We start from the raw sequence: 19,396 nt of genomic DNA, 5'->3' as shown, positions 1-19,396 counted from the left end.
ACTCACCCGTCCTTCACGGATCCGCGGCGTGGAAACGTGACCTTCTCTGCGCTCACAGGTGTACAACGTGTACATGTCCGGCAGACAGCTGTGCTCAAAGCGCTACCGGGAGTTCGCCATCCTGCACCAGAACCTGAAAAGGGAATTCTCCAACTTTAACTTCCCCAAGTTTCCCGGTAAATGGCCCTTCACCCTCTCTGAGCAGCAGCTGGACGCTCGCCGTCGAGGCCTGGAGGAATACCTGGAGCGAGGTACGCTGGCGAGGAGACTCACCTGCTGAGAGGAAGCGACTGAATTAAGATTTACGCTTTTTATTCATCATCAGATTTACTAAATCTAACTGTGAATTCCTCAGATATTTCATCATTAAAATAAGATTTGCTGTTCAGTTCTAATTCGGTGCCGTTTCACTGATAATCTCGTTTCTTCGTCTGCAGTCTGTTCGGTTCGGATCATCGGTGAGAGTGACGTCATGCAGGAGTTTCTCTCTGAATCAGACGAGGTACGCTGGCGTTTCTCTCTCCATCTTTTTTACTCGCTAAACTCTACAAAACTCGAGTCTTTTCCTTTTCTTCAAGTAGCTTTATTTTGTTAGCTGGAGGCTCCTTCCTTCCTGTTTTATTTGCTCTAATGATTTTAATTTCTAAAAATAAAATGTTATTTCCTTAAAAAAGATGATGGTGTTCCTATTGTTGCGTCTTCAACATTTTGTGCATTGGTTGAGTATTTTTAAAGGACCCAGTTTTTAGGAAACCTGCTATAAAACTCTCTAGTTATTAGTGTTTAAGGCTGAGAGTCTTTAAAGACCAAAACCAGGTTTTCTTATTAACATCCTGACATTAAAGGTCGGTTTCTGTTTCACGTTTGAGTAGAAACTAAACTGCTAAACGGATCAGATTGGGACATTTTTTTTTAGTCCTGCAAAACAAAATAATAGAACATGCAAACTATTTTTTCAGCAGTAAAAGAGGAACAAAAGGAGGAAAACATTTTTGTTCCTCTTTTTTTTTTAAATAAAAAAACAAATAACAAACACAAAAAATGTGGATTCCTCAGTTTAAACAAATAAACTTTAAAATGTTGACAAAATAACCAACATTTTTTATAGTCCCTGTTTTTAAAGTGATATTTTTTACATTTTTTAAATATGTTTATTGATTTAGTCTTTATAAATTCTGGTTGAACTGTTCTTATTCCATAACTGGAGTCATTTTAGCTTCTTTCTGCAGAAGTTCCTTTAATTTATGCTCAGCTGTGACGCCAACAGCACTAATACTTGGAAGACGCCTCATAAATACAACGCTGTCATTGTGCTCGGCCTCTGTGCGCAGAATTACAACGGCGTGACGGACGTGGAGCTGCGGATACTGCTGCCCGACAAAACCACCATTTCTGTCCGAGTCCGAAAGAACAGCACCACCGACCAGGTGTACCAGGTGAGGATGTGACTCAGAAGTGAAACATACACTTTATTTAAAGGGTGAGGTACAAACAAAACCTATAAACCATGTAACAGACAGGAGGGTATAAATTAAACAAACTCAAACATTTTAATATTTTTACTGGCGTTAAAAACATCCTGAAATCCTCTTTCTGTTTGTTTTTCATTCTTTTATTGATGCTGGTTTGATTTGTACGGAGACCCTGAAGGGACATTAAAGTAAAAAAAAAGTTCTGAAAATCAAAGTAAAAACTTTTTCTTTCTACAAATTGAAGTAAAAAAAAATTCTGAAAATTGCAAAGAACATTTCTGGTTATTATATATAATAATATTTTTTCCCCCCAAATTGAAGTAAAAACATTTTTTTTCTGGTTGCTCTCTGGTGTGAGCCAAATGGTAACTGAAAAATATTGTCTAGATATTGAAGTAATAGAAACATTTTTTTTTTTAATTGAAGTAAAAAAAAATCTGATTACTATTTTTATCAGTTACCATATAGTAACTGAAAAAATGTCCTAAAATCAGAGTGAATTTTTGTTTCTGGTTACTAACTGTTGCACACTAAATGGTAACTGGTTACTATCTAGTGTGCAGCAGATATTAATAGGGGGAAAAAATTCAGAAAATTGAAGTAAATAAACTACTTTTACTTTTTTTTTTTACTTCAATGTCCCTCTAGGCGCTCCATTGAAATGTTTCCAATTTATTGTAAAATATTTGGTACAGTTTCCAATAGTGCATAAAGTCGATTTCTTTGTTCCCTCTTGAAAACATCCCAATGAGCAGAAATACGTTTATTTGAAGGATTTCCTTTCTATGTTTTTACTGTTTCATCTTTGATCCGATTATCTTTAATAATCAGCCGTTTTTTCCAGATTTTCTCCAACATATTGAGCGATGATAATAACTGTTCAGTGAATTTAGAGACGATTCTCTCCAGAAAACCTTCTGACATTATCTGTGTCATTTATTTTCTCCAAGACAAACGGATTATCTGATCACTGCGGCCAACAGGAGATAAACAAACACAGTCATTGTTTATTGAAATCTAATTTCTAGACTAATGTGAGGAAAAAACAAGAAGAACGTCTTCAGAACCACAGAAATGATCAACAGGTTCACCGAATGAGATCAGCTTTGGACGAATCTGAAGTTTGTTGGTTTTTGTTTTGATAAATCTAAAGAGCTGCAGGAACAGGCGACCTCTGTGTTATTGTGTGTGTTTGTGTGTGTTATTGTGTGTTTGTGTTATTGTGTGTTTGTGTTATTGTGTGTTTGTGTTATTGTGTAAGGATCCAGGAAAAAGCTGCTTCTTGGCAACCGTCTGAAGTGTTCATTGTTTGTCCTGAAGAAAAACCCACAGAATCTCTACAGACTTTTTGTTTTTTTGTGGTTAATTTAAAGTGAAGTTTAACAACATTTCCTGTTTGTTCTCTCCTGGTGTAAAGCGTGTGGTTAGTTTCCATTAGCGCCGATCAGATCATGTTTCTGACCGACTCTGTTGTGGTTCTGCAGGCATTAACGCTGAAGGTTGGGATGGACAGCGTCATGGCGAGCTACTTCGCCCTTTTTGAAGTCATCAATCATTCCTTCGGTAGGAAGCTGTTCTTCTACTTCCAGTGGAGGGGAAGTCTCCCTCCCATGTGACGTTCCCTCACATCTGCACCACAGCACCCGTGAGGGCAGCTCATCACATGACTGTCGGTCTAAAAGGAGCCGCGTCCTCCACCGACGAGATGCTTGAATCTCCTCTAGCTTTTCTCCTGACGCTCTCCGGCGTCTTCTGGACCCAAATGCTTTAAAATAAACACCAGATCCTTCAGTAAAACACACAGCTGGGAGTCTGTCAACAACAACACAAACGTAGACAAAAACTTTACTGCTGCTCGGTTTATGTGCAGTAAAACGAAGCGGCTTTGGACAAAATATGTGATTAAAAAATGAAAATAAAACATTTACGAGGAAACATTTAACAAAGGAAAGTATGGAGAACTTTGTCTTCGTCAGCAGTTTGGATTGATCTGTGGGTTTAAAAGACGAAATAAGTCAATCTGTTCACTTCAACTTTCTAAAAGAAGGTGTTAAATCATCGTTCATCTGACGGTTTCTTTGGTTAGGAAGTGAAGCATCATTTTTACATGTAAGTCTAAAATACGCAGCTTCATAAAAGAAGTTTTACTTTTTAATTTGACTTCATTTTTCTTTAAAAAATCCATTTTCTTCAGGCGCACATCCTCATTCCTCTTCTGTTTTTCTGCTGCAGTGAGGAAGATGGCGCCCAACGAGTTCCCTCACAAACTGTACGTCCAGAACTACACGTCAGCGGTTCCCGGTACCTGCTTAGCTCTCCGGAAATGGTTATTCAGCGTCCAGGAGGAGGAGTTTCTGCGCGATAATCCACTGGCGCTTCACTACTGTTTCCATCAGGTAAATACATTTATCATTCATTTGAAAACGTTTTGTGGTTCTTAACACAAAGAAATCGATGCAACACTTAAAAACATGTAGATTTTTGAAATGTTCAATTTAAACAGACAAATTTGTTTTTAATTCATATTTTATTTCATCAAACAGCATCAGGCAATTAAACAACCACTTTTTTATAGTTAAATATGACTGTAAAAACTTTCATTATGTTTTCAAGTTTCCATTTAAAATTCTGCTTTTATTTTGTATTTCATCAGTTTTCTTATCATTTTCTATCAGATAAACTGAATGTTATTTTGGAGTTTTTTTAAGACTTTGAGATTTTTCTTTTTATAGTTTACTTCAGTAAAGAAAACTCAACAGAAACTCACCTTTAAGTGTTCTAAACATCCTTTCTGCTGAAAGCCTCCAGGTTTATGATATCAGGGACACGAAGGAAAATAGTCTGATTAAAATTCTCAAACGTTAGCATTAGCATTAGCCTCCAGGCTGTTTACCGGCCTGTGAAGGTGAATCGCAGCTCATGAGCTTCAGTAGTCAAACATTACGGCCAAAACAAACCGTCAAACATCTGAGTTTATATCATTATTCATTAGTATTATTCGTGTCTTTGATATAAACTAGAAAACAGATCATATTTGGATCTTTGTCGGCCTAAAATTTCCATTAAATTGAATTTTTTTTTGGTTATGGATTAAAACTTTATTGATCCCAAACTGTCCAGCAGCTTAAAACAATAGAAGCAAAAACAAAAACTAAATCTGAGTTTATACAAATATTTTTCAGTATTATTCATGTCTTTGATAGGAACTAGACATTAATGTTTGGATCTTTTTTGGCCTTAAATTCATTCTATTTTTTGGTGGTCGATTAAAACTTTATTGATCCCAAACAGAGAAACTCGACTGTCCAGCAGCTTAAAACAATAGAGGCAAATATAGATGAGAGTTTATGAAATTATTTTTCAATATAATTCATACATTTGAATGTATTTTTTATCTAAATGTATTTTAAAGGAATTACTATAATTGTATTTTTATTGAATGTCCTATTTATTAACGTTGATGTTTTTGACGTTTTTAACTTTGTAGTTTGAGAATTTTAGCATCTAAAATAGCTGCTGGGCTCATTCTGGCTCATTGCATGAAAAGCTTTTAATGTGAACTAAGAAATACTTAAAATTAAGACTAATATAAACTGATAACATTTCATGTTTGGAGAATTTTTGGCCCAAATATCAAATGGAATAAAACTTTATTGATCAGAGAAACTGGACTGTCCAGTTTAGAGAAGTTTAAAGCTACGATGTTTATGATGGGATGTATTTGGTTCTGTGGGTTCAGTCTTTCTATGTTGTGTCTTTTCATGCCAACCCCCCCCTCCTCTGTGTGTCCAGGCGCTGGATGATGTGAAGAAGGGATTCATAAAAACGGAGGACAAATCCTACCAGCTGCAGAAACTGGCCGAGCAGCACAAGATGGCCACGGTCGGTACCACAGACCCGCCTCTGTTCACAGAACCGCGGCAGCAGCAGAGACTCTGGAGCTGCTCTGAGTCTGAATCTGAATGTTTTACAGCGTCCGCTCTAAAGGCTTGTGTGTGTGGAAGCCGCCTTTTGTTCACGCTGCTTTACTGCCAAATATTCTGAATCCTCACATTCCCGTCGCTTTAATGGCCTCAGGTGTTTAAATGATGCACCTGGCCGTCCACGCTGCGCCTGTAAACTCACGACGGAGCGAGCCGCTCTCTGTGAGAGGACGCCATCTGTCCACGCCGCTAAACATCCTCCGTCAGCGGGACGGAAACCAACGAGAGCGGCAGGAACCCTCATGAACGGATCAGTCAGAATATTCTGAGTGGATTCAGATCGACACCTTTGGTTCTCCTAAAGGGAAACCAAACAGGAAGTAGGAGGCTGACTCCGCCCACAGCGGAAATGTGAAGATCCAGTAAGAGGGCTGGGGATCAAGATTGTTCTCATTACTGGAGCTGCACATCATGACGGGGGAATTAACCAATCACGAAGTTCAACTGTAATACCTCGTTTCCACCATAGGGGGCATCACACAGACGGCTCTTGACCATTTATAGAGGTCAACAGACAGAAAAGCTGATTTAAGGTTTACCCTTAAAATGAGTTTTATAATCTGGAACAAATTTTCAGTCTGAAAACACCCAAGTGGATCCTGGTCCGGAACCAGGAACCGGTCTCAGATCAGACTGAGCTCCGGTGAGCTCTAAGATTTCTCAGTCTGAATAGACTCCATGCTCGGAGTGGAACAATTGGACCAGAAGGGCCACCGTAGCTGGTGGTCATGTGATGTAAACAGAGTAGGAACAATGCAGCCGAAGAGTTGCAGACAAATTTAAAGCAACGTTTGTTGTTTCGTCAGACAGAAAAATGGTCCAACTGTTTATTTGTTGGAACATTTATTCGAACTCGGTGGAAACGAAAGTATATTTCTATCCGTCGTTTTGCGCCCGACGCTGCTGTGACGTCGTCCTAAAACCTGCCTTGTTGTTCCTTAGGAGTTATCTTAAAACAATAACGTGACTAGTCCTGTCATTAATTTTGTTATTTTTGCTATTAATGAATCTAATTTAGTCACTTTTCAACTTGATAATTGATGTTAAAAGACTAATTTTGAGGTGACATTGTGGTACAGAAATAAAAAGACAAAAAAGCATCTAAAAAGGTGGTTTAATAAGTCTTTTTTTTTTCATTATTATAAAAGACTGCCGACCTTTAACCTGACGCCACCGAGGGACAAAAACCGTCGGGTCCAAAATCTCTAATTTACCACATTAAAAACAGTAGGAAGATTTTTGTTTTAGCAGGCCAAAAATATTGAGCATGAACTTCTTATTATTATAATTCAGATGTTGATATATGTTATTCCACAGTTTACCACAACAGTAGAAAGTGATTTGATCATTTTAAAAACTGGGATGAAGCAGAAAAGAAACGGAGAATCTAAGAAAGAAGAAGTGAAACGCGGCAGAGGAATTGAACTATTTTGAGTTTAGACTTTTTATTTAAAAAAACAACCTTTAGCTTCATAATGTGGACAAAAACAAGAACTAAAAGGTGAACTTCCCCTCTAAAATTATGTTTTTTTTTAACTCGACGATCACCTTCTCAAAAAGGAGCTTCAGCAGAGAGCTGTTACCATGACAACTTTACACACCGCTTTGTTAAAAAAAACACAATGTAACCATAAAAATATAACAGGACTGAAGTTCTAATAATTTATCCTACATTTATATTTTTCTATATAATGTTCCTCCAGGTGTGGAGAACATGAAAGTAACCATCCGACGCAGAAATTAGAATAACGCGATTAAAAAAAAAGCATGCTAAAATGTCTAATTAATTAATTAATTGTAATCAACGCTGTAATTTGACAGCCCTAAACATGAACCACATCAATGAGTCACAGCACCCTTCTGTCTGTAGTATTCATTACTTTTTTAGATTATCTTGTTATCAGACACACGAGTTAAATCCTACCTGACATCTTTTGACAGAGACGTTCTGTTGTCAGGTCGGATTTAACTCGTGTGTCTGTATGGATGGATGGCTGTTCGTGTTCATGTGTTGCTAAAGACAATCCCAGGTCTTGACCTACATCTCCGTGTCTCTCCTCCTCAGTACCTCAGCCTGTTGCGGACATGCGAGGGCTACAACGAGGTGATCTTTCCTCACTGCGCCTGCGACTCCCGCAGGAAGGGTCACGTCATCACAGCCATCAGCATCCATCACTTCAAGCTGCACGCGTGCACGGAGGACGGCGCTCTGGAGGTGAGCTGGAAGATGCTGATGCGGTAGTTCCATCACCGCAGTAATCCTCCGGATCAGTCTGCTGCTGTTCAAACCGGCCAATTACATAATTACTTCAGCGTCCAAATGTCATTATGGGGCCAAAAAAGAAGTAAAATCCTTTGAGAGTCTATAGATGTGGACCAGTAAATAAAGATCAATCAAAGTGAGACGTCCAGATGAAAGAAGATCTTTGAGCTCAGTTTGGTGGTTTCTGAATAAAAATGTGACAAACGAATCAATATTTAACTGATGGTGGTGAAAATGAAACTTGTAACTATATAGCATCACCTGTGATAATAATAGTGTGAATGCTGTAAGCTGAATGTGGCAGCTGAAGATGATAGTGCTGAGAGCTGACGATTCTTAAATTGATAGCATGTAGCTGAAATATTAGCTGAATGGCAAAATGTCTAATTTAGCCAAAAATAGCTAGCATTAAGCAGAAATATTAGCTAAACTACAAAATAGCAAAAAACTAAAAAAAAAAAAAAATAGCCAAAATAGCTAGCGAGTAGCTGAAAAAATAGCTAAACTTCAAAATAACCTAAAAGCCTAAATTAGCCAAAACAGCTAGCATGTCCGTAATATATTAGCTAAACTCAAAAATAGCCTAACAAAGTGTAAATTAGCCAAAAACAACTAGCACGTTGCTGCAATATTAGCTAAACTCCAAAACGGCCTAAAAAGCTTAAAAAAAAGCCTAAATTAGCCAAGACAGCTAGCATGTCGCTGAAACATTTGCTTAATTCCTAAATCGCCTAAAAAATTGGTAAAATGTTTAATTTAGTCGAAGACGACACGTCGACTTTGAGTTGAGATATTTTATAAACCTTAAGGAGTTTTAAAAATAAAAATACATGTTCAAGATCCCAAATTCTGCTGAATTGTTTAAAAGTTGAATGGTTTCTGTAGCTGACAGTCTCCGTGACTTCTATTGGTTTCTCGAGCTGAAAATTTTCAGCTGAAGAAGATTCTTTTGAAGATTCTGCAAGCAAACTTACCAGCAGCAATCTCCTAAAAGAGCTGAAAAGTTTTATAGTTGAATGAGCTGAATAGGTGATGGAGTTGAAGAGCTACGGATGGACAAACATAAACTGAAGAAACATTGATCTGTATAGTGTGAGTGCTCCACAGCAACAATTAAAAGTGAATAAAACGTTTCATTTTTGTAAAATCCTCCTTTGTACATAAAGTTTTCAGTATATTTAACGCCCGCTCACAGAGGAAACACCTGTCTGTTCCAGAACCAGGTGATCTCCTTCGAGTGGGCGGAGATGCAGCGCTGGGACACGGACGAGGAGGGAATGGCTTTCTGCTTCGAGTACGCCCGAGGAGAGAAGAAACCTCGCTGGGTGAAGATCTTCACGCCATACGTGAGTTTCTGCCTCCGCAGAAGTAAAGCTTTCCTCTGAAACGAGCTCAAACTGTGGAGCGGTTAGATAGATAGTCCTTTATTCGTCCCACGGTGGGGAAATTTCAGGAGATTTCAGGTTTCCTGCTGCCGACCAGACGTGGAGAAAACTGTCCTTTAAACCAGAGTCCCCAAACTTTTCTATTGTCACACATCTGTTTCCTTCTCTGGGTCGGTTTGTAAGTGAATCACAGCCTAAATGTAAACATTTATGGTTTTCCAGAAAGACACACAGACTCATTTTAAATAATTCATTTATGTAATCTTCATATAAAAATAATACTAAAAGCTAGACATATAGCATTACCTGAGCGAATGCTGTGAGCTGATGCTGAAATTCATTCATTTTCCAGACAAATTCTTCCCTTTCGGGGTCGCAGGAAGATGCTGAAATTGATATCTAAAAATACTGAAGCTGAAATCACTGAAGCTAATAGCTGAAAATGTTGAAGCTGCTAGCTAAAACATTAGCAAAATCTCAAATTAGCCCAAAAACTGAAAAAATTCTAAATTAGCCACAATTATCCAAAACAGTTAGCATGTTGCTGAAATATTAGCTAAACTTTAAAATAGCCTAAAAATCTAAATTAGCCATAACAGCTAGCATGTAGCTGAAACGTTAGCTAAACTCCAAATTAGCCCTAAAAAACTGGAAGAAAAAGCCTAAATTAGCCAAAACAGCTAGCATGTTGCTAAAATATGAGCTAAATGCCAAATTAGCCTAAAAACTGGTAATATTTCAAATTTTAGTGAAAATATCCGCTAAACTCCCAATTTGCCGGAAAAAAAAAATCTGAATATTTTTAAAAACTTAAAGAGCTGACGAGGGATGGACATCCAAAAAAAAAACGGAAGAAAAATAACAATTGTAAAAAATTAAAGAAAAAGTGAATCATCATTAAACCAATAAATATTCTCTCCTCTCCCGTCAGAGTTCAGACTGCAGAATAAAAAGTCACGTTCTATGTGGTTCTCGATCAGCGTTTCTGATAGTGTGGTGGGCCGGACCAAATATGGAGGCGGGCCTGATCCGGCCCGCGGGCCGTAGTCTGTAGGACCCCTGTTTTAGAGGACCAGAGATCTTCTGACAAACCTCAGAATCTCTGCTTTAAAAAAAAGGATTTAAAATGTATTTTACTGACTGGATTTATCTTCTAATGTTAAACTTTTAGATTTGATCCCAACAGTTTTCTGCTTTATTTCAAGTCTGTGTGTGAAAGTCCTGGATCCAGTCTTTGTGTCTCTGGATTAATCACAACAAAAGGTTGAAGCCTGAATGTTTTTCTCCGTCCCCTCCAGTTCAACTACATGCACGAGTGCTTCGAGCGCGTCTTCTGTGAGCTGAAGTGGAGGAAGCAGGTAAGGACCGCACCTTTTCCTCCTTTACAACAAACCTCCATGGAAGGCTAAACTTAGCTCATTCTGACCCTCTTCCTCTCTGATACGGAGACTGTTCCATCCGCTGCTGGTTCTAATTTTTATCACCATCATTTAGGGCTTTATTTAAATCAGCCAAAGACACAAAGTGATCATTTTTATCACTTTAAGGTTTTCTGTCAACTTCCTGGTTAACTTCAGCAGGAAACAAAACCTAAAGATCAGCGCTGGATCATTTTAATCCCTGATTACAGCAACACCTCGGTAGAAATGGAACAACTAGAAAACACTTTTTTCATCAAAAATCCAAAAACCTTTTCTAATTAAATGAGTCACATGACCACCAGTGACCACTAGAGGTCCCGCTCATGCAGGAGCATCATTTCCCAGAATCCCTCCATCCATAGCCACTCCCACGCTGCTCGGCGCTCCACAGCCTGAATGCGACGCCGACGTCTCCTTTGATGGATGATGAGCGCTAGCGCCGAGACAGAACTGCTGTAAATGAAACTCGCATCCGTCTGTGTTTCTAGATGACTCGTTGCACGAGTCGGTTCGTTTATTCGTATAATTACGATTTAATGAAACTGTCGTTATGAAACAGTTTCTGACATCTCTGGAATTTCAATGAAGCGGGGGTGCCGGAGCCTAACCCGGATACTCATGGATGAAGGCGGGGTTCACCTGGACAGGTCGCCAGTCTGTTCATGATTACATTTCTGAATTCTCATTGTATTTTTATATATAATGTGTCGACTATATTTAAAACTTAATCGTTGTTACTTGTAGACTAAACTTAAACCTCTTAATAGTAAATGTTCCAACACTTCACTTTGAAGGTTTATTTACTTCTGGTGACAGCAGCACATTTTCTTTAGTTTATATATTTAAAATCCACTTTATTCTGCATTCTAAAGAGAAAAGAACTTTACCTGAAGTCTATTTTTTATAAGGGATGCCGCAATTCCTGATTTTGAAACCTGAATTGGAAGGAAACTGAAATGTTTCGTCCGTCCTGTGAGGTTTTGTGTTCATGGTTACATTGAAAGTGTCAAACATGCTAAATTTAAGGATCATTTTTAATTATTACATTGAGCCTCATGTAAGATGACTGAAAGGGTTTTCTTCATGTTTAGGGTTTTATTTGCTAATTCAATAAATAATTTGTCTCTGTTTTTTAATACATAAATAATATATCAAACCAAACATCATTCATGGATCGAGGTTTGAACTGAATTGTGGCAAAATGAATCATTGATTCTTAATTTTCACTGTTCTCTACTACACAGTCACTGTTCCCTCATTCTATCCTGGTTACGTTTTGGAATCTCAACGTTTTAGTGTTTTTTTGTTTTTTTTCTTTTTCCCAGCTTGTGTTCTGCGTCCTGATTGGCTGTAGACTGTAAATCATTCTCCTCCGTGTCCATCTCTGGGTATCGCCAATAATATTCAGAATTGATTCAGATTCTTGTGATATTTTCAATTAAATTTAGAGTTTACACATTTAGACACATTTGTTTAGAAATACATCAATGATCTACTATATGTTTGAATGTATTTATATTAATCTGATCCAGTTGACAGACTGTAAATGTATCAGTGAAATAACGAGATTGTTAATATCATTAAGAGTTACATGGATTCTCTAAAGGAGAAGCTCCGATTGTTCTGCTTCTCCTGGAGGACGTTTCAGTTTGACCACTAGGTGGTGATCACGTTATAGTATTACACCTTAATCCAGAAGAAGAAGAAAGAATGAGCAAAAAACAGTTTTACACCACAAATGGTTTCTTTAAAAAATATATTATCCTTAAAAAGTTTGGAAGGTTCATATTAAGATGTTAATTTAGTCAGAAATGTACGTTTAGGTCGACTGAGCGTTAGCATTAGCCGTCCTATGGGAAATCCTATTAAAGGTTAGCATTAAGCTAGCTGGCTTTAGCTTTGTGTGTTTGACCGATCTCTACTTTTATGGATCGATTATTGATCTATAAAGCTTAGATTGATTCTGATCCAGCTCTTGTCTTTGATCTTTGTTTCCATTCTATAAAACTGGACATATTGTCTCTAAATGTTTGAATTTTGAGTGAAAAGTGTGAAAATGTTCATCATGTCTGAGAAAAGACGATAGTGAGAAGTTTTACTGCATTAAAACATCTGTAATCTGGAATGATTACTCTTTATTTTTAAAATAAAACGTAAATGAAGGAGCACTGTGATCAGATTGTGATGTGAGACGTCACAAACATCCACACTTGAGTTTTCAGACATAAACGTCGGAGGATTCAGCTGAAAATCTCTCCTGACGTCTAACAAAAGGAGCGTTTCTTTGCAGAATCTACTTTTTGATTGATTTAATTCCTTCTCTTCAGGTTGAAGACGAAGCTTCTGACAAAGACAACAAAAACTGCAGCAACACTGGTGAGTCTTCCTCACTTCAACCGAATACAGAAAACATCTCAAAGGATTTTAGCTTCAGATCAGATCTAGACATGCAGACGGAGGAGCAGAGCGAGCTCCTCATGTTTGAACTGTAGAGACGGAATATTCAGCTGAAGTCATGAAGGAACGTTAGAGTCCTCGAGGACGCCCCCGTTAATATCCTTCAGAACAACCCTCTCTAGCTCCAACTGTCGCTCCAGTTTGTTTAATTCAAACCTGGAATGTTGAGAAGTTTGTCCCAGACGAGCCTGGGGGGTCTGAGTGTTAAAGTGAAATGAGATAATGAAACAAAGACCAATCCTCCGGCGCCGTCAGATCCGTCTGCAGAGGTGTAGCTTCATCTCTGCCTGGAGGACGACGCGTCAGTGAGAGCAGGAAGCGGCGGCTGGCTGTCAGCGCCGCTCCTGAAAACGCCATCAGCAGCTGCAGGCGAGGAAGATGAAGGCGGAGCGTCAGGAGAGTTTGACATCCAGAGAGGCAGCAAAGGCATCAGGCTGATGCAGCGGCGCGATAACGCCGTAATGAATGCGCGGCGTCCTCGGGAAGCTGCAGGATTATCACCTCTGTCCCCCCCACCCCCCACCCACCGCCCCTGTGTTTCAGAATATCTGCCTCCTCTGGAGACGCAGCAGAAAGGATGGCGCCACCTAGGGGGGGAGATCGCCACGTCCTAATGCCGCCCGCCGTCACACGATCTAGAACTGGTCCACTCGCATCATCACAGCCACCCCAGAGAGTGCCCATCAGGAAGGAGAGGCCCGGCGGCGCCGCAGAAGGGGCGGAGCCAGCATCCATTCAGTATTCTTCCACTCATCTTCTCCTTCCCGCATCCGTCCTGTGATTGGCTGAACTCGGGATGAGAGGGAGCCGTCTTCCCGTCACCAAGCGTCCCAGTGGAGCTCACGGCGAGGACGAAGCGCGGCGCTTATTTCTGATGAACTCGAAGCAGGAGCGAGCGAGCCGACGGGAGGAGCTGGAGGAAATTCCTTTTGTTTTCCGATGAAGGAAGGAAGCGGAGTCTGTGAGCCTCTGTGTTTTTGTGGACGAATTCTGATCATTTGTATGTTTAACAATCTGCAAAGATATGGATTAATATAAGAGCTCACAACAAATGTGACTTCTTGAAACACTAAATGGATTGCATTGAAAATGCTCAAACTAATCCTGATTGGTCACCGGGTTCCTGAGCGACGTCTGTTGGCGGTCCGCCATCAATCTGAGCGCCGGGAAATTTATATCCGCTGCAAATCTTTTATGGCGGCAGTTTGGAAGTCCCGCTCCTGCAGAATAACCCCCCCGACAAAAGGTTAATGAGACCCAGCGTTAATATTATACCTTTTACACGGAGATCGCCGCGCCGACTGTGAATCATGACGGCCGCAGTACCCGCAGCGGACAGCAGGGGGCAGCAGAGTGTCGGGGTGAGGAGCTGATCTCCCCTCAGGAGCTATAACTCACCCAGCAGTATCACCCCCCCCCCATGCTGTGGGGGGGGGGGCTGTCGGCTGCATGCGGCTGCAGCTGCGCAGGCCCCCGATCGCACATGGAAGCAGTGTTATTCTGAGGTTCTGCTCTCAGACGGGTTCTCATCCCTGTTCACCGAGGGGGGAGGGGCGGGGGGTGTCTCCACAAAGGGCTGGTTGATCTTTTTATCATTTTGACTAAATCATTTCTGAGTCGCAGTGTTTTCCGTGGAGTTCAGGCGCCGTTTCGCTCACAGGTTTATTTTTGCTGGCGGTGGGCGGGGCTACCTCTGAGCAGGTGTGCTGATGATGAAGACGGTTTTGTCTCTGCCGCTGTGACGTGTCATCCAGTCGTTCCTCGCCGCGGCGCAGGTCTGCATCTGCAGGACGGACTGGACGCCGTCTGACCTTCTGTGATTGAGAGGCGGCGGTGTGAATGTGCGCGCAGCCTCGCCTGTCCTCCACGGCGCTCTCCCATCATGACGGGGGATGCGGTTGCCGTGGCAGCGCCACGTCGGCTCAGAGCAGCCGCTCTCTTTTCTCCTCGGCAGCCCCTGACTCGCTCCCTGAAGCCTGTGCTGGAAGTCGTGTTTCTCGCCGTTCGTTCTCGTGCTGCTGTGAATAAGCTGCTTTCTGTACGTTTTTCTCGTGGTTCGTCTCGTCTGCGCCGGGCGCCATCTTACGCCCGTAACGGCCGTGTCAGGTGTCCCTTTTGTTTTGTTCTTTGGCGTTCAGATGAACTCACAGGCGACGTATCTGTGGGACGTCATTGGACTGACCCGGCGGTTCTGATCTGACAGAATCTGAACTGTAACGCTGGTCCTGAAATCAGCAGGAAAACGGGTTTTCCGTTTGTAGATTCAGGCTTTAAAGTTTGCTGTTGCCATGGCGACATGAGTTTGGTGTCAGAAAGGAAGTGGCTGAGTGTGTCGTCAGGAGGTTCTGAGTGTTAAGAGTTCTGAAGCTTTCAACAGAACCGGCGGTTCTGAAAAGCCTCCATGTGATTCTCTGCTTTGAAGAAGGTCTCCAGGAAGACGAACGCTCCGAACGCTCCGAACGCTGCGGACGCTCCGGACGCTCCGGACGCTCCGAACGCTCCGAACGCCCCGGACGCCCCGGACGCTCCGGACGCTCCGGACGCTCCGGACGCTCCGAACGCTCCGGACGCTCCGAACGCTCCGGACGCTCCGAACGCTCCGGACGCTCCGAACGCTCCGGACGCTCCGGACGCTCCGAACGCTCCGGACGCTCCGGACGCTCCGGACGCTCCGAACGCTCCGGACGCTCCGGACTCTCCGAACGCTGCGAACGCTCCGGACGCTCCGGACGCTCCGAATGCTCCGGACGCTCCGAACGCTGCGGACGCTCCGGACGCTCCGGACTCTCCGAACGCTGCGAACGCTCCGCCTCGTTTGTCCCAGGAATGTTTTCTAAATGAATACGTCTGACAGGAAACGCACTCCTCTATTTTCTCCAGATCTTAACTTTCATTGATTTAAAAAATTCTGATGATTTGGGGGAAACGATTGCGAGACGCTTTTCTCCACCAAACCGCCGGTCTGCCTGAAGGTCCGGAGGACGGAGCGGAGCTGCCGAGATTTTCTAAGATCATCCTTCAAGGTTTACTAACCTCATGTAAAATTAAAAAAACAGAAAAACTTTTCAAGATGTTGTGTAGAGTAAAAAAATGTAACAATATTTTAAATAAAGTTATATATTGGGAAGAAAATCTGAGGTTCTGCTTTTTCTCCAAACGGAAACTCCATGTAATCCACGTCGGATTAGAGGAGAAGAACAGATCAAATCCACAGATAAAGGAGATTCTAGTAGATTAAACGATCCAGGTTTGGTGCTCCTTCAAAGGAAACCTCCTCCTGAAGAGGAGGAGGAGGAGGTAGAGGAGGAGGTAAAGGAGGAGGAGGAGGAGGAGGAGTCCTCCTCCTGATGCCTTCTGCTCAGACGTTTCTGCAAAAAAATCACGTTTGCAGGAACTTTTAAACAGTTTTTGAATCGGACCCAAATTTGCACAAATGTGAATCTTTAACCCAATTAGAAAATGTTAGTAAAAAAGAAACGGATCACGATGACATGAAGGTCCAGACTTGATTTAAGGACTTTTCTCTGGAGAAGACTCACTTAAATAAAAGTGGGTCATGAAAAAAAGGAAACTCATCGCCAACGACGTTTATAATAAATAAACAGATATTTTGAAAAAAGAACTGAAGGATGAATAATGACACTCTTTTTAAACAAAGAAGCATTTCTTGTTCTTTCCTAAATGTCCTAAATTCCGTTTTCCAGAGATGACTTCACGTCGAGTTAAATCAGTCCTGACCAAAGAGGCTTTCAGAGTTTCTGCCTCAGGACGAAGACAGAGACAACAGGATGGATTTAGCAGCTTTTCTTCTCTATTTTTGCCTCAGTGTTCCGCTCCTTAAAGGCAGAACTCCCATTTTTCCTCCTAAAAGCCCAGCATCCCGTCAGCCGGCTGCGTTTCTGGAGCGGGATGCCGGCTCCTGGTGGCTGGATCATAACGCTCAGCAGGAGCTGCTGCAGGTGACGGACGCTGAGGTGAGGCGGGTTCACCGAGAATCCAGCCAGGCTCTTAATGCACCGCATGGCAGCAAGCTGCAGCCCGCTGGGTGCACGAGAAATATGCAACTCATTCCAGCCGGCTGCACGCCGGCGCTCCGGCTTAACTACCTGTTCTCCAGAAACATCGTTAGAATCCGGTTCTGCTTTTCTCTGCTGATGGAAAGACGTTCCCATCATCTGAGGTGACCGTAGAGACGGAGCGTCGCTTTAGAATCCCTTCAGGTTCATTTGAGAACAGCTGTAACTCACATTTCAGACAAACTAGGATTTCCCATAATTCTCAGCTCAAGTGTTCAGTTTTCTGCAGCGTTTCTCAAAGCGGGTTTAAGATAAAAACAAAAATGTGCCAATAAAAATAGTAGAATCTGTTTTAGTAAAATGTCTTTGAATAGGCTGTGATGTTCTTTTATGTCTAAATGTAATCTTAAAATGAGCCTCGTTTTTAGATATTCTCCTCTTGTAAATATGTCCTTAAACTGGAGTGTCCAACTCAATCACACAGGAGGCCAAAACCCAAGACACACCGTAGGTACATGTATAGCATTACCCGTGATAATGCTAGTGTGAATGCTGGAAGCTGAATCTGGAAGCTGAAAATGCTAGTGATGATAGCTGAAGATTGCTGAAACAATAGATAAAATGTTGAAGCTGGTACCTGAAAAAGCTGTTGGCCAGCTAAAGTATTAGCTAAACGCCAAATTAGCCTAAAAAAACTAAAAAAGGAAAGAAAAACGTATGTTTGCCAAAACATGTTGCTGAAAAAATGGCTAAACTTTAAAATGGCTTAAAAATCTTTTTTAAAAAGCCTAAATTACCCAAAACAGCTAGCATGTAGCTAAAATATTAGCTGAACTCAAAAATAGCCTAGAAAAATCTTCAATTAAGTATAATAGCTAGCATGTAGCTGAAATATTGGCTAAATTTCAAAATATCCTACAAAATGTTTTAAAAAGCCTAAACTAGCCAAAGTAGCTAGCATCTATGAGTAAATTTAGCTAAACTCAAAATGTCCTAAAAACAGAATAAAGCCTAAATTAGCTAAGATAGCTAGCATGAAGCAAAAATATTAGCTAAACTCCAAACAGCCTAAAACATTAGCTCAGATCGCTAGCACCATAGATAGCTATTAGAAATCTTACTGAATTTCCAGATGAATTAACTCAACAAAATATTCAGGTTTCAGGTAACTCGTTGCATCTTAATGAAAAGTTTGTGTTTAGTGTCGCTAGACAGAAACACTTGTGACCTTTTGTGTTTTTGCTGTTTATATTTTTAATCAGAATTATTTTCAGATTAAATTCCTCTTTCATGAAGATTTAAAAACTTTCAATTTCATCAAAATAAATCTTGAAAACGATGAGTTTTGCCTTTAATCATATTTTTAATCAGAAGTTTAATTTGTGACGGCCTCCATGCAGGCGTGACCTCGTGTACATGAAGAATTATCTGATTCATTTATGCCGTTATGACGAGCAGCTGGAAGCTGCAAAATATTAAAGAAATTCAATATTTTAGCATAAATGTAGCCCTAAAATCTAAACACAGAACAGATTTGGAGAAAAGGTGAAGTTTAATCCTTTAAAATCTGAAAGTTGAGACACTGCGGTGCTCCTAGCACGCTACACGTCCACCGCGCGGCTGGCTAACGTAGCGAGCCAACCCACCAGTGTCCCCTTAACACAGGTGAGGTCAGCACAGAAGCTGCAGACAAACCCGATCAGGACCCACATTTACTGCCACTTTTCGACCTCTCGGCCTCGCTGCTGGAGAGTGACGTGGACCATGAGGGCAGAGGAGAACCCTCTTGTCTCACAACAAGAACACTTCGCTGTGAGCAGCTCTCCAATTGAACCTGTCAGCTTAGAATAATGAGCTCAGAGCGGCGGAGAGGCTGCTTATCTAGCCGTCGCACCTGAGGAGAAACCTGTTCGGTCCACTTAGCGTCCGCGCTGAAGCTCCTGCAGAAGGAGAGTGGGAGGCTCTCCGAGCTGCCACTCATCCGCTCAGATAAACTCTGCGGGTTTCTCAGACGAACTCCTTCCTTTGTCACAGAGCTGAGAGTTCTGCACACAAACAGCAGAAATCAGTGATTTACAACAGGAGGAGCGTCAGTCATGCAGAGCCTCCCCAGAGAGGAGCAGCTAATGCGGTTAGCGAGGAAAGCCCCCCATAAAGCGCCGTCACCTTCCCTCAGATTTAAACGCCGTTTCATGCGTGTTAGTCAAAGGAGATTTCCGGAGCGGCAACAAATAACATCCCGCCGGCGACACGCCTCGGCTCGCAGCAGAATACATTTTGATAAACGGCGAGCTGCGTGATAAAGCGTTTTAAACGGCATCACATGACATTAAGGCCTGTAACAGCAGTTTATGGCACTCGGTCGGGTTTACTGAGGTGCATTAGGCGGAGTGGAAGGC

General features: G+C 41.5%; 1 protein-coding gene across 5 annotated transcripts in view; it reads left to right on the top strand.

Moving 5' to 3' along the window:
- snx27a (sorting nexin 27a) overlaps positions 1-19,396 on the top strand; it is a 35,783-nt gene that overhangs the window by 3,317 nt on the left and 13,070 nt on the right. For 4 of the 5 annotated variants that reach the window (XR_004948688.1, XR_004948687.1, XM_036214290.1 and 1 more), the window contains exons 3-12: positions 59-251; positions 438-502; positions 1,332-1,436; positions 2,957-3,035; positions 3,705-3,868; positions 5,265-5,354; positions 7,521-7,670; positions 8,936-9,064; positions 10,402-10,461; positions 12,852-12,900. Coding sequence is in view for 3 of the 5 variants with exons in the window: in XM_036214290.1 (XP_036070183.1) it covers positions 59-251; positions 438-502; positions 1,332-1,436; positions 2,957-3,035; positions 3,705-3,868; positions 5,265-5,354; positions 7,521-7,670; positions 8,936-9,064; positions 10,402-10,461; positions 12,852-12,900 (1,084 nt within the window). In the remaining 2 variants the exon portion in view is untranslated. Of the gene's footprint in view, positions 1-58; positions 252-437; positions 503-1,331; positions 1,437-2,956; positions 3,036-3,704; positions 3,869-5,264; positions 5,355-7,520; positions 7,671-8,935; positions 9,065-10,401; positions 10,462-12,851; positions 12,901-13,524; positions 16,114-19,396 lie in introns of those variants that run through there. The other variant, XM_024298302.2, reaches the window with a different exon arrangement.

The sequence above is a fragment of the Oryzias melastigma genome, linkage group LG11 (assembly GCF_002922805.2).
Source record: "Oryzias melastigma strain HK-1 linkage group LG11, ASM292280v2, whole genome shotgun sequence".
Classification (NCBI taxonomy): domain Eukaryota; kingdom Metazoa; phylum Chordata; class Actinopteri; order Beloniformes; family Adrianichthyidae; genus Oryzias; species Oryzias melastigma.
The sequence above is the reverse complement of the archived record's forward strand: the minus strand, read 5'-3'. Positions and strand labels throughout refer to the sequence as shown.